Here is a 15367-nt window from a genome sequence, read left to right on the forward strand (position 1 = left end):
AACCAGGTGATTAAAGTCCAGAGGCTTCTCTTCATTTACTACAACACCTCCTCCATTCAGATTCTTTACTAGCACATACTCAGCCCTTAGAAATACTTTTCCATGAGAGAATGAATGAAATGAAGGTGTGACAAAAATCACACATAGTTGCTGGCATGCAGCATTTGATCAATGGTAAGTCTCTTCCTTTTCCTTGTCTCCCCTCCTCAGAAGAGAGGGCTGAGTGAACATTTAAAACCTGCTGTCCAACACTGGATTTCAATCCAATGCTTTGCATATTTTAAAATGTTGTGTTGTAAAAACAGGAGAAGAACAAGACTCTGTGAATAATTTACCACCTTGCCTTGAAGAAATTAAAAATATATTTCATGAAGAAAGGAAGGTCTTTGTACTTGGGATTTCCAGGGACTGAAATTGGAACATAGCTTTTCATAGAAAAATTGAATTACTGCAACCTATTTTTTTCAAAGTGAAATGGGAGGTGGGAGACATCCAAAGGAAATGGTGGAGATTGCTGCCACACTCAGTGTAGAAATGAACCCATTTCCACTTTCTGTGAAGTATAATTTATACTAACAATTTCACAAACTCCTATTTAATTTAATATCTGACTAATCTAACAGCAGACAATAGGCAGATGCTGACTAGTTGGTCACTGGATTGGGTGGGTAGTTTGGTGGGTAAAGAAATGATTAGTAGATAACTAGATAACTAGGTAACTAGAGGAATTAGATGACAGATAGTTCAGGTTTTGTGGCCAGAAAAATCTTAACTTCAAAATTTAGCTTTTCCACTTATTAGCTCTGCTTCTGCTAGGCCCCATTTCTCTTATTTGTATAGAGCAAAGTAATACCATTTAACTTGCAGTTGTGAAAACCCCAGACCATATACAATGCCTGCTGTGCTGCCAGCAGTCATTAGGAAGTGCCTACTACTACTGTAAGAATAATCTCAATGTATCTCCACCCACATCCCCCCTGTTACCAAACTCACTACCTCATCTTCTTCAGAATAAGCACTGTATGCTCAGCAGGGATGGGCTACCACGTCCCTTTACCTAGCCAGCTCCTGTGCAATGACACTGCCAATGCCTCCATGTAGCAGTATTGACTAATGCAGTGTGTTTAACTCTCCTCTGGAAAACATCCCCTGTTAAAAACCATACGTCGGTCCACCATGCATCTGTCAACATGTCATTGTCTGGGGAGGAGCCATTACTAAATTCACCTTTGCAACTCTGTGAAAAGTTGCTATGTCACCAGTGGGGGTTGTGGAAGTTCAGTGGACCAAGCCACTGTGGGGGAAAAAAAAAAGATGTGATGCCTAAAGAACTGTAGCTCATAATATCAAATGGTGCATGCAGGTAATACCCTTAAGATTCTGAATGTCAACTCCCTATTGGTCTGTACCATCTCCCAATTGTCTATGCATTACTATCCTCCCTTTTATTCAGCTCCTTTTTCTCACTCCCTTGAAGACGGTGTCATTCTGGTGGGGAGGGTGTGGAAGGCTGGCTGGATGGAGCAAAGCAACTTGGCCACTATTCCAAGCCAAATGGGACACAAATGATAACCCATATTTAAAGTAACACCCTCTAAGGAGATGCCAACCCCGAAGGTTGGCTTACATAAACAAAACTAAGTCCCTGAATCACATCTGAAATTTGATTAGGGTGGGGGGTGGACCTGGGATTAGATTACATCCCATAGAAGCTAAAACAATGATCAGATTTACCACTTTTAACAGACTGAGACAATTCCAAACAAAACAAAACCAAATTTAAAAAGAAATAAAACCAGGAATATGACAACAAACATTTATAAATATTCAAATTTGACTTTCTCATTGACCTGAATGATCTAATCAGAGATGGGCATAACCAAGACAACATGTTTCCCTAGCAATATATACTTTTGAGTAATGTGCAGTGGTGGAAAGATACTTCGCCCCCCCAAAAGAAAAGCTGTTGCTCATGGGGCATTCTATTGTTCTCCTCAGATCCAAGATCCAGAATCATGGCAGAGACACTGTCTGGTGCCTACTGACCTACCTCCCAAAGTAGCAGAGATGAGGAGGTGGGTGCCGTACTTTTTGATGATGGTGTCGATGAACTGCTGAGTTGTGGGTCTCCTGCCAAGCAGACGGATGCTCCTTTGAAACTCCGGCATGAGGGGCAGTGGATGACGGACCAGATCTCTCCTTTCGATGGCTGTATTCCTCACCTTCCAACGGGCAAACTCCCTAGGCAGGAGAGATAAGCAACTCTCTTCAACTTGCTGTTTCTAACTTCAAGCTAAAGTCTATTCAACCATCCCTCCAGGTATCTCTCCTTAAGGGTGAGGGTCTAGAATTACTTTGAATGTTTGTCTAACAATTCAGTCCTCTTTACTCAGCAGAAAGTTATTGGGTATTACTCTGATCACTGAGATACTGCACCAGAGGAACATTGCTTTGTTCCCTAAGGGACATTAGGAGGATAGATGTCAAAAAGTCACTTCTGCTAGGTTCCAGGTAGAGGCTGAGTTAAAAGAAAGAGAGATGATGATGATGATGATGATGATGATGATGATGATGATAATGGGGACTATGATCTTGATATTTTCATATTGCAGAAGAACAACACATCTACTTTTTGTCTAACTATATCAAATCAGGAATGTGTCAGGGATCTACTAACTCTTTCTGCCTCATCTCATAGGAAGTTTTTCTCCTTCTTTATTTTCTGGTCTATCTTTTCACAAGGCTAATAGACACTATGGTGATGAGATCTTCTCAGGTACTCTGCTCCCAACTTCTGTAAACGCAAGTACATGTTATTTAAAAATATTCATATGATGGATGCATAGAGAAGGAGGAAAAGAGGTTGCAAGAGAAGAAGGCAAAATGCACAATACTCAATAAGACCTAAAGCACGGAACATCCTGAGATCTAAGACATTTCAAAAGGCAAATATTAAATCTAGAGCTCTTTACATCCTAAATTTTAAGGTGAATTTACTGAGTACTTAATATTTGAAAGGAATTAAACTATGCTCTGAAGACCTTATGATGCAAGTGTAATTTTCCCCTCATCAGTAAATGATAAGAGAACATAAAGACAGAAAAGGCACTGAATTTGGGAATCTAAGTCTCTGTGGTCTATGACCGTATCATCCTGAACATGCTAGATCCTGTCTAAGTCTCTCAGAGCCGCTTGAAAATTATGCAGTGCAATGTTAGGCTAAGCACCTCGTTTCTCTAAACCTACATTTCTTCATCTATAAAAATCCAATTCATGGCATCTATTTCCTCCTGTTCATGCAGGGATCATAGGAAAGACAGTGTAAAAAAATACCTCTGGAAACTGAAAGGCACTTATCTAATGTGAAGTACTGTGTTATAACTTTCTTTCCTCACAAATTCCCAGGTATGCATATGCGAGTCATTAAAGATGCCCAGACAGTGAACAAGAGCATGCACACTGAGGAGAAGTATAAATTCAATAGGACTTGATTCAGATTGCTTTGCCTTAGATAACAATCTCCATTCCTGCCAAGATGAAGCTCCCCTAGAGAGACAACTGGCTTGAGTTACATAGTCTCAGTCCCTTGAGCAAAACAGACTAACCAAGGGGCCATAGGTCAGTCTAGATAAATGATGAGAACCAGAGTTTAATGAAAAGGTCTCTTTCTCCTGCCACAGTATGGGAGAGACAAATGAAGAAAGAGCCACAGGGCAAAATAAAGTCAGGGAGGTGGGGGGAGGAAACTGAGTAGGAATCAGGACAGAATATGCTCCTGTAATTCAGTGACTGAGTTTGACCCCTGGCTCACCAAAAACAGGATCTGAAAAAGGCTAGAATGAGAATATATCTCCAGGCCTTAGGGTCTGTGCTTAGGGTGTGTTTCTGCATATGAAATCTCTGTCCATAAAGCTTAACATAGTTCAGCTTCTACATGATAGATATTTGAGCCAATCAACTGCACTTAACAGGTCCCTGAAGGTTCCCAGTGAGGTGATCATTAAGAAAAGCACAGTCTATCAGGTAAGACAAAGCTTTTCCAGCTCATCATAAATTAGGAGATATAGAATACAGAAGGAGGAGCTTAGGTCCCTGGGACCTCTAAAGGAATCTTTAGAGAAGAGGCCTTCTACAACTCTTGACATCTATAGAAGATGCTGATAAAGGGAAGCACAGGTTAAAAAGAATAGCCACATCAAGGCAATAGCAGGAGCAGAGCAAACAAGAGGGGGATTCATAAAGTGTTACCAGAATAGCAGAGCAGAAGAGGAGTATGAAGAAGGAAGTAAAGAGGGAGCAGGATGAAGCAAGTGGGCTGACCAGGGTTGATAGGGAGAGACTGATCAACAGCTGTATACAGGTGATGGGTAGCTTGTGAGATGACTCCCAATGAGACCAAGACCCATCAACTTGAAGTGATAGAATGGAACTTTTATGGTTAGTTACTAGGATTTTTATTTATTCTCTGTTGCTATAAGATTTATTTTGATCTCTCTCTCTCTCTCTCTCTCTCTCTCTCTCTCTCTCTCTCTCTCTCTCTCTCTCTCTCTCTCTCTCTCTCTTCTGCCAATCCTGGGCCTTGGACTCAGGGCCTGAGCACTGTCCCGGGCTTCTTTTTGCTCAAGGCTAGCACTCTGCCACTTGAGCCTCAGCGCCATTTCTGGCTTTTTCTATATATGTGAACCCAGGGCTTCATATATACAAGGCAAGCACTCTTGCCACTAGGCCATATTCCCAGCCCTTCTCTCTCTCTCTTATCTCATTCCTTCTTTTTCTGTGTCAGTCCTGGGGCTTGAACTCAGGGCCTGGGCACTATCCCTGAACTTTTTTGCTGAAGGCTAGCACTCTATCACCTGACTAGGCTCTACTTCAGGATTTGGGGCAAAAAAAGTCTACTGGACTTTCCTGCACACATTGGCTTCCAATTGCAATTCTCAGATCTCAGACTCTTGAGTAGCTAGGATTATAGGTTTGAGTCACTGATTTCTTTCTGTCTCTCGATCTCCGGCTCTTACTCTCATTCTTGATCTCTTATTTCCACATTCACTACCATGTTGTCAGAAGCTCATGGAGAGAAGCACATAGAATGCACGCAAGAGAAGTCTGCAGCCTATAGTTTCTAAGGACCTCAGGTGTCACAAGTGAATCCTAACAGCAAGCAGGCACATGAACCAATAAACAGATCCTTCCCAGTGCAACCTTGGAACTTTAGGCTCATGAAAGACACTGAGAGAATGCACTCAGGTCCCTAACCCTCAGAAAATGTTACATAATAGTGCTATTTGAGTTACTAAACTATGGAGGGAATTTTCTGACTGTCTAAGAAGTCACTGGTGAGAAGGATATTTCTGTAAGAATTACAAAATACATATGGGGGGAAGAATCTTTCCTCAACAGCTTATCCATAAAATGTGCATGCACATATATTTTTGAAGATTATATATATATATATATGTGCAGGCGTTATACATATATATGTTAGATATACAGTTATATAAAATATACAGTGTATATATAATATCTATTTAGAACTTACTCATTAATTTGCTTTATTATCATATTAACATACCAATACTGTTCAAAATTTATACATATGTATGCATATATATACATATGTACATATATATACATTTCAGAGAGATCAAGTTACTTGCTAAAAATTACCCAACTAGTTATTGGTAGAACTGTTTGTAGAAAAGCTATATCCTGATTAATCTAGGTCTTAAACCATTTCCTGAACATAAATCTTGAGAAAGAGAACATAAAAACCTAGTAAATTATTACCAATCCAGTGAGACAAAGCCACATCCAACAAATTACAGAGCCTTGAGTCAACTGTGTCCCTCCCTCCCTCCCTCCCTTCCTTTCTAGCTTTCTCTTTTCATTGTTTCCTTCTATCTCATTCTTGGATGGAAAGAAAAAAGGAAAGAAGAAAAGCAGGCTAGTTACTCAGTTCCTCCTCACAAGGTGGATGCAAGGCTCTCATGAAAGAATGCATGTGACAAGCTGAGCATGGAACTAGACCCTTGGAATAAACTTGGAAAGAAAGATATTATAAACCATTAGCACACATAAGGTACTGCTTGCTCAGCACCATGGATAGAGTTCATATTTCCCAAAGTGGACACATGATTGCTTAACCAAAGTTTTAAAATTATCATCTGCTATTGCAACAGTAGTTTTAAAAAATCATGTAGAATCTCTTCATTGAGCTTGGGTATGGGCAGTGAAGGCTGGATAAATGGGATTGCATCATACTGAAGAGTTTCTGCATGGCAAAAGGACATATCTAGCAAGATAATTAGAAAGCCCACAAAATGAAAGAAGATCTTCACTAGCTATACATCAGACAGGGGCCTTATATCTAAAATACACTTAGAACTCAAAGAATTAAACCCTTTAAAAACAAATCCTCAAGGAAACAACAACCCAATAAATAACTGGGGCTAAAGACTTAAGGAGACACTTCTCCACAGAAGAAATAAGAATGAGCAATAGACACATGAAAAAATGTTTCAACATCTCTGGCCATAAAATAATGCAAATCAAAACAACATTGAGATTCCACTTCACCATAGTTAGAATGGTCATTATCAAGAAAACTAATAATAACAGATAATGGTGGAGATGTGGCAAAAAGGAAATGCTTCTATATTGCTTGCCATGTCCAATTGATCTACTAGCCAGGAATAATTTCATGTGAATTCCTAGTGCATTGAGCACAACTTTAAGTACGTTTCTGTCTGAACCCGCAAAGCAAGCAAATTCCCCTTGGAGGAGAGGCAGAGCTCACAATGGTATAAGATCTGCAGAATATGCTCATGCCCAATTAAGCATCTCAGCAGGGTAGGTGAGCCAATTAGGTTGAGATTATATATATTAAAAAAAGGATCCTGGATGGAAGGCATGGGGTCTCTGCAGCAAGACCCATCCCACTAGGGGAGCTGCAGGCAGGAGGGCTGGTGATGATAAGGGGCCCAGAATGGAAGAAGACAGGAACCAGGGTAGCGGGAATTAAGATGAGACTGAGAGATAATTTTAAGGCCAGATTTTTAATTTTAAAGCTAAGCATTTGCCTCATATGAACTGTTCTTAATCTTCATCAGCCCTGTGACCTCCTGTGCACACATATTTTCATGTTCTCATGTTCTTTCTCTCTCATCCATCTCTCTGTCTCTGTCTCCTCTCTGTCTCTTTCCATCTCTCCATCTCTCTCTTTCTCTTTCTGTCTCTCTTTCTCTCTCTTCCTCTCTTTCTCTCACTCTCTCTCTCATTGCATTGAAGAAGGAAAAGAAAACAAACAAATGAACACAACAGGGCAGAAGAAGGAGATATTTCTCTTTCTGAATATCCTTGCCTCTACCTGTGAAATAAGGTGATGATGGAACTCATTCATATTCAGACCTGTCTCCTTCACACCAAGGTCCAAAGGTCACAAATCCTTGGTCACAACCTGACTCTGCTTAGATTCCATAAAGCCATATATGAAAAGTGCCTTAGGAGAATGGATTTAAGATTCTATGAAATAACAAAACACAGTACCTAGCACAAAATCAGCCCTCAATAAAATGGGAGCATAAAGATACTGCCAATCTTATGATTGATGTTAATTATATGAAAGCCTTCCATGGAAAGCTTTGGTGACAGTGGCTGGGTGGGTGGACATAAAAGGAGGAGCAGTTATGCTCTTTTAAAAGCTGCTAGTAGATAGAACTTGGGGAGGGGGTGGAAAGTGGATTTGATTCTTTTAAAATGTATTAGAAATATTAAGATTAAATTTAAGTATTAGAATAATACTAAATACTACAACCACATGCTTCCAAACACTATCTCAAGGGAGTTAAGTAATGTTGGAAGGTTACTTGGTAACTAGTAACGGGGCGTGAGTAATGCTAAGTTGCTGCTTCTGCTGTTCTTAGTATTTCTTATAAGTTGCAGAGGAAAACACTTACGATTTTGATATTTCTATTGAATAAAACTCTGAGCATTGGTTTCCTCATCTGGGGAAAGTGGTGAGGAAGCATATCCAGCTCTTCTAATCCACAAGATCTGGATTCATGCTCATTTCCTCCACTATTTCCTAGACTATTAAGGCTACTAATGACCTCTGAATAGGTAAAGAGCTACACTTTTCCTCTTTTTCACACTATATATTTTATATCTTTTTTTTTTAAACTTACATTGTTATACCTTTTTTTTTTTTTTTTTTTTTTGGCCAGTCCTGGGCCTTGGACTCAGGGCCTGAGCCCTGTCCCTGGCTTCTTCCCGCTCAAGGCTAGCACTCTGCCACCTGAGCCACAGCGCCCCTTCTGGACGTTTTCCATATATGTGGTGCTGGGGAATCGAATGGAGAGCTTCATGTGTAGGAGGCAAGCGCTCTTGCCACTAGGCCATATTCCCAGCCACTATATTTTATATCTTGTTTGTTTATTAAATCTGATTTCCCTGAAGACACTGTTGGAGGTATTTTTTTTCCAGAAACACTTATCTTAAAAGCTTTGGAATACAGAGAAAGTGGGTAATAGAAAGGGATAAATGGGAAGAAAAAAACAAGTTAGGTTAAAAATGACACGCAAATGCATTCTAACAAATCTTGTACACTGGAGGAACACCCACTCCCAGCACCTGAGAGCTTCCCTGCTTTCAAAGGACAAAAGGAAATTCCTGCCCAAAAGAATAAGAAGAAAGTCAGAGAGCAGTGTAGTTATTGTTCACAATTGTTAATTGTCAATTCCTTGGATCTTCACAGTGATATGCAAACATCTCCACTGGCTTCATGCAGCTAGCCAGTACAGTCAAGTGACATTCTCAGCCCCAAAATACGCCCAGGGAGTCTGGCTGGCCAGAGGCAGCCAAAGGTAGATGGGGAAGACGATCAGTTAAAGCAGTTCCGTGAGGTCAAATACATTATAATCTAAGGTATGCGCTTCTCTGATGGACTGACTTCTTCTGAGGATTCATTTTCGAAAATTTTATAGACCCTGTGCCCCCAATAAATGTTTGTTGAAAGCATGATTGACTACAGTTACAGGATGCTTGCATTTTGTTTATTCCTGGTTGACTTATCCCTTTGGTTGTATTAACTAATCATTTGGAACTGAAATTAAAAAAAAAAAAGCCTCTGTGTATCAGGGAGATAGAGGAGAATGCTGAGAAATGCTTCTCTTATTGTGAGCAGCAAATTATCCCCAGAGATAAACCAGGGGAATCACAGCAATGGAGAGCAAGGAGATGAAATCACTGAGCTGAGAGGAGAAGGGAGGGCATTTCCCTAGCCTGCTGATCCCAGTCCCTCCCTACAGATCCACAGCCAGCTCAGGGAAAGGTGAAGCCAAGGGCACATGTGAAGTAGAACTGATGCATTTTAATGAGTAAGGGTGTTGGAGCCAAGTATCCTGCCTGCATTCCTGCCCCAGAACCAAAGTGTGGTGGCAGCTAAGAAGCTGTACTCTTTTGAGCTTGTTGAACCAGGAGGAGAAAACAAGAAAGAAAGAAAAAAAGAAAGAAAGAAAGAAAGAAAGAAAGAAAGAAAGAAAGGAAGGAAGGAAGGAAGGAAGGAAGGAAGGAAGGAAGGAAGGAAGGAAGGGGGAGGGAGGGAGGGAGGGAGGGAGGGAGGGAAGAAAAAAGAACTACCTCTGAAAATGTGATTATGCAGAGTGCTATTTTAATGCCAAGTAAAGACGATGACTTAACTTTACAGAATGAAATGATCCTTCCTGTGGTTTGCATATACATCTTATTTTCAGACTGTGGTCACTGAAGTCATGACACTTTTATTCTCACGATGGCTCTGGAGGTTTGTAAGGGAATAAAGTTCAGAGAAATGAAAGGGTCTAAACTAGAGAAAGCATGCTAGAAGTGAAGCAATGCCTTTCTCCTGGAGAAGCAGAAGTAGAGGAAATCCGGGATTTGAATTGACAATGTTTGTATACATGGCCAAGGGCATACAAACAAGTGATACTGGGGACAGGGGCTCCTTGAAGGTAGAATTGAAATCAACTGAGGGAAAGTCTGCTTGGCATTCGCTTGCTTTATTTTTACTGTGGCTGCTCTTGTTCAGCAGACCCCAGGCACTGGTGGAGGACAGATCTCAGATTCACTATTTCCAACTGAAATTCAGGGGGGTTGTGAATGTGGCCTAGTGGTAGAGCGCTTGCCTCGAATACATGAAGCCCTGCGTTCAATTCCTCAGCACCGCATATACAGAAAAAGCCAAAAGTGGCGCTGTGGCTCAAGTGGTAGAGTGCTAGCCTTGAGCAAAAAGAAGCCAGGGACAGTGCTCAGGCCCTGAGTTCAAGCCCCAGGATAGGCAAAAAAGAAAAGTAAAGAAAACCTCCCAACTGAAATTCAGGATAAGTCACCGCCCAATCTCAGTATCTCCATTTTGTGGAGTCGGTTACAAATCTTTGTGATAAATATGCATTATTTTTCCAAGAACCTAAAGATTGGGACAATTGTCCACCACATCACAAGCAGAGGAAACTAAGCCACACAGCACAGGCCACATGGCAAACTCTGTGCCAGACCTGCCACAGAAAGAGAGATGCTTGATTCTCTTTCTAGTCTCTTCCCTGCTTCTTCCCATTGCCATCTCCTTCCCAAAGTCACTGGGGCATCATGGGACAAACCATGATAAGTCTGGCTCTGAATCCCAGCAAAGAGCCAAGAGACCCTGTGAGGATCCTCAGTATATCTGAGCTTCTTCATTAAGAGCAACAGAAATCTTACTACTTACCTTGCAGGGTTGCTGGAAGGATGAAACATAATGAATTCAATTAATCTGGTACTAGTAGCTACTCAATAAATGTTATCTATTTTTCCTTTGGCAAGGCCCTCTTAAAAGGTAGTTTGTCGTCAAACACATAACTTTTAATGGAGATTTTAAATGATCTTAATATGCCTATGGGCTCCCGGGATTAAACGAACTGCATATAAATAAAATATTTAAAATTCTGTTTACATGATTTGTCGCCCTGCTTATTTCCAAAGCATCTATTGTGAAAGCATGACTCATAACTAAATATAGATTAATAAAAGTTTGGAGCAGCAATTATTTTCCAATTATCATAAATCCCATTAAATATTGCAATTAGATGAATTTTCTCTTTCAGATCACAAAATTTAAAAGCTCCAAGGAAGCAGAGACTGTCTTCATCACTGCACTCAATCTCCAGATGGAAACACAGAGACTCTGAGAGGAAAGAGAATCTTCTCAGAGACACTCAGCTGTCAAAAAGCAGACCTGGTTTGAAAATCTGGCCCTTGAACATCAGACCTCTGCTTTTTTCCTCTGCTATGGTACATCCTTTTAGGAGGAAACTGAACAACTTTTCCCTTAGCAAGTAAAATCATTTCTTTCCTTTGTTAAACTATTTTAGGATTCGTAGTCTACCTGTGCCTTTAGAGTCTCAGCTTAGACTATTCTTTCATTTTCTTATTTAGAACCTTCCTGTGCCTGTTTTAAGTGAGTTAACAAATATGTTTCTTCAACTCATTTTATACACACTCATTGAATTGTTGGCCCTATATGAGGAACCAGGGATCTATGACCATCTTTTCTATAATCTAAATGCATCAAAGTTGTTAAAAACTAATGAGCTCCTGAGTGGACAAACTACAAAACAATCTCATGCATTTGTGTAAATGCTACTTTGCTTAAGATTGCTTTTGAACTGCAATGCTGAGTAGCAAACCTGCAATGAGACTCCATAAAGCCTACAAAGTTTAAGTGTTCACTATCTGACCCCTTATAGGAAAAAACATGCTGATCCTGATTTAACCATTGACCTGCTCAGTCAAACTGTACTTTAAAGAAGCAATCAAGGATGCCAGATTAAAGATTTATACATGGAGCTACTAAAAGATCAATAGATTCAGAGTGATTTTGGTTGGCTCACTCTATTTTGTTTTATTTATTTATTTGCAAAAAGAGTCCCTTGCTATAAGAATGCTTGAAAACTGTTGGCTAAGGAAAATTAGAAAAATAAGAATGTTTTTCCCAAATAGCTGTCTTGGAGCAACTTTATGATTTATCTTTCTTTTTGTTGTTGTTCTTGAGACAGGATCTTTCTAGCCTGGCCTTGAACTTATTATGTAACTGATGTGGGGGCCTTAAACGATCAAGGCTCCTGCTTCAGGATCCCAAGTGCTTTACATGGGAGCAATTTTAAGTCTAAAGAGGAATCATTATTTAAATATACATTAAAGAAAAAGGTATATAATTTTTGTAGTATATATAAAATAGATAATATATGTAAATGTTACATAAATAATAATATACACATTATTACAATGCATATTAAATAAACAACATACTTTATAAAATATATCATAAATATAAAAGAATATAATTTTATAATATAGAAATATATAATTTTTCATCACTCTTGAGTTAAGAGGAAAAAATGTAAGTGGAATTTGGGATTTGATGATTAGTAAGGCATTGGATACATAGTGAGGTGCTACAAAATGCCCTGGAGGGCAGGGAAAGCATTCTTAGAAGTATTTGATAGTTTGAACACAGCAAGGAAGAAAAGACACCTGCCAGTTTTCCAACCTATTGGGATCTGATGACTTGGAGTGTCCTCCAAAGATGATTCCACGTGCTACAGCTAACAATAACCAGACGTCACTGACAGTCGAGTAGATAAATCCCTGCTCAATAAAGTAAACACTGCCTTCATAGCAGGCCTGAGCAAAACAGAGCAGGCTGTTCTGGCACATTGAGAGGTCTTCGAAGCATCCAATGAAATATCATTTGCATAACTGATGGGATTCCAAATATAAGTGATTAGGAAGGGTTAACTGGTGCTACCCATACTGGTTAAGAGAGAGTACGGATTTCAGACATTCTTAAGGGGAGAAAAACATGTGGAACATTAGTACTGTCTTTTGACTACTCAGAAGAAGTAGACATGTGTCCTTCGGGTACTAGTCATTGTTATGACCACTGACATTTGTCCCCGTCTGCCACGGGCACCAGGAAAATGAATAACAGTTACAGAATGGATTACCTACTTAACCTTTCAGCTCTGAGTCACACTTGGATAATATTCCAAAAATATATTGATAGGTGCACGTCTCCAGTTCTATCATCCTAAAACTATTGTCAGTCTGAATTTTAAATATTCATTCTTGTATAAAAAATGAGTGCAAAAGCCAATGTCTAGTAACAATGTTTCTGAAAACTCACATGGTACATTCCAAAAGTACAGAAAGAACAATATTCTTCCTCTCCTTCCCTCTCCCCTATCCCTTCACCCTCTCTCTCTCCTTTTCTTCTTTCTCTTCCTCTTTTGCTCCCCCTTTTCTCTGTCTTCCCCTCTCCCTCTCCCTTGCTCTTTCCCTCTCTCCCCACTCCCCTTTCTCTTCTTTCTGTTGTTCCCCTTCTCTCTTTCTGCCTCTTTCCATCTCCCTCTAGCATGCTCTCTCTTTCCTGCTTTTCCTCTCTCTCACCCACTCTCCCCTCCTCTTCCTTCTTTCCTTCCACTTATCCATTTCTCTATTTCTCTATCTCCCTCTGGTACTCCCTTTCCCCTTTCCCTCTCCTTCTCCTTTCCTTCCTCCCCCCACCCCTCCATCTTTCCTTTCTTTTTCTGTCCCCCTCTCTGTTTCTCTCTGTGTGTCTCTCTCTCTGTGTCTCTCTGTCTCTCTCCTTTCACATGTAGATTGTAGTTTTCTTATTGACCATGCTGGGTTTTCAAGCTTCATATGACTAAACATAAGTAATTCTAGGCACCTGATATGGGCCAGGTCCTTTGGGTTAACACTGAAAAACCCCTTGGATGCTGTTTCTTCTTTATTCCCATTTCACAGGAGAAACTTAGGTTGAGATCTGGCAACAGAGGCTTCAATCTATATTATGCTATGTGTACAATAGATTTGATTGAGGATTATTCTGAATCCAAGATTCTGCCTAGCAAGCAAGTTGTCCATGAATTTATACATACTTTCTTCTTAACACACTCCTATTTCTCACTTACCACTTAAACTGTCTACAAAAGATTTTGTCCATATTTTAGCCTCATTAAAGGCTGAAATGAGAGCTCAGGAAATCAGCACTGGACTCTGGGAAAAGATGTTCCAAAGCTAACAAAATCTGGAAGACTGAGGTAGGTCATGATCCACTACTAGTGCCTTTCAGTTTCCCAGTCTGCACAGTGGACAGGTGGCCTGGATTCGTGGCCCTCAAGCCTTTGTTTAGATACAGAACAATTGATTCATTCATTTTTTTCTCTCAAATAATTGCGTAGAAAATATCATAATTGTATTTTTATTTTAAGCATGAAGTCTATGATGGTAAATGATGCAGTCCAAGACCTTTCATTTGTCTAGAGAAAACACAAAATACTCTAAACATCATTTTATGAAACAGGTGAAGTTCGTCTTGTAAGTTGAACTTTTCAGTAGATGGAGATAGGTGTCAACCTCGCCTCTCCCCTCACTATTCTACCTGGGTGAAGGAGCACAATTTGAAAGCCAACAGGCTCAAATCCATCTGTACATTCCAAAACAGATCTAACTTCATTATTGTTGTTATTAAAGGTGTTGTATGGAGGGGATGCCATTTCACAAGTCAGGTAATAAGTGCCATCTGCACTTTTTAAATTAGGTATCAGACTGGCTATATTGTAATCTGATAGGAATACATTTTAAAACAGAGAAACAAGAGTCCCCCATTCAAAACTGAGAAATTCTGAGACTCAGTCTCTGACTTTCTAACAAACTCCCAGTGCCTTTTCTACAGACCAGAACTGGGAGCCTGAAGAACTCCTGGAGTCTCCTCAACTTTGTACACCCAATCTAAGTTCCCATTCCCTATTCTGCTTTTCAAGCTACTCACCCTAGACCTGGAGGTCAATCATATTGTCCCCTCATCCAACTCCTGAAAGCACAATCAGTTTGCCCCCTGACCACTAAACACAGCTAGTTATTATTTTTTCTATATGATAGTTGTAGTGCCACCCATCTATCTCTATTACGAAGAATATTTCAATCCCGTGGGGATAGGATATATTTTTCTCAGCCTTTAGTACAGAGTCTGGAATGTATAAAATACCCAATAAACAATCCTTGAATAAATGAGTGCATTACAAATGGGTTTATGAATGGCTCTTCTCTTCTTCCCAGCATGAGAACACCCATGTTCCCAGGCACTCCCCACAATCAGCGTATTTCACTGCCAACGCTGAGCCCCTGGAGTCTGGCAAGTTACCTTAGAACTCTGCTTCCAAATTACCTAGTGACTTCCTGTTTCTATTTATTCCTGTGCCCTGTTCCATGCGTAGGCAGAAGTGGCAATTAAATCCTCAGAAGTGAAGAATTTTGGAAATAATCCTTAACACCTTAGTGCTTTCATTTTCTCCCT

The 15367-nt window shown here is 40.0% G+C and overlaps 1 protein-coding gene across 1 annotated transcript in view; it reads right to left on the reverse strand.

The window, feature by feature from the left end:
- Window positions 1-15367, reverse strand: part of Brinp1 (BMP/retinoic acid inducible neural specific 1) — a 128112-nt gene that overhangs the window by 67215 nt on the left and 45530 nt on the right. Inside the window, exon 2 of the mRNA XM_048352637.1 lies at window positions 2051-2241. Within this exon, the coding sequence (XP_048208594.1) occupies window positions 2051-2241 (191 nt within the window). The remainder of the gene's footprint in view (window positions 1-2050; window positions 2242-15367) is intronic.

This window comes from Perognathus longimembris, chromosome 1 (genome assembly GCF_023159225.1).
Source record: "Perognathus longimembris pacificus isolate PPM17 chromosome 1, ASM2315922v1, whole genome shotgun sequence".
NCBI lineage: Eukaryota > Metazoa > Chordata > Mammalia > Rodentia > Heteromyidae > Perognathus > Perognathus longimembris.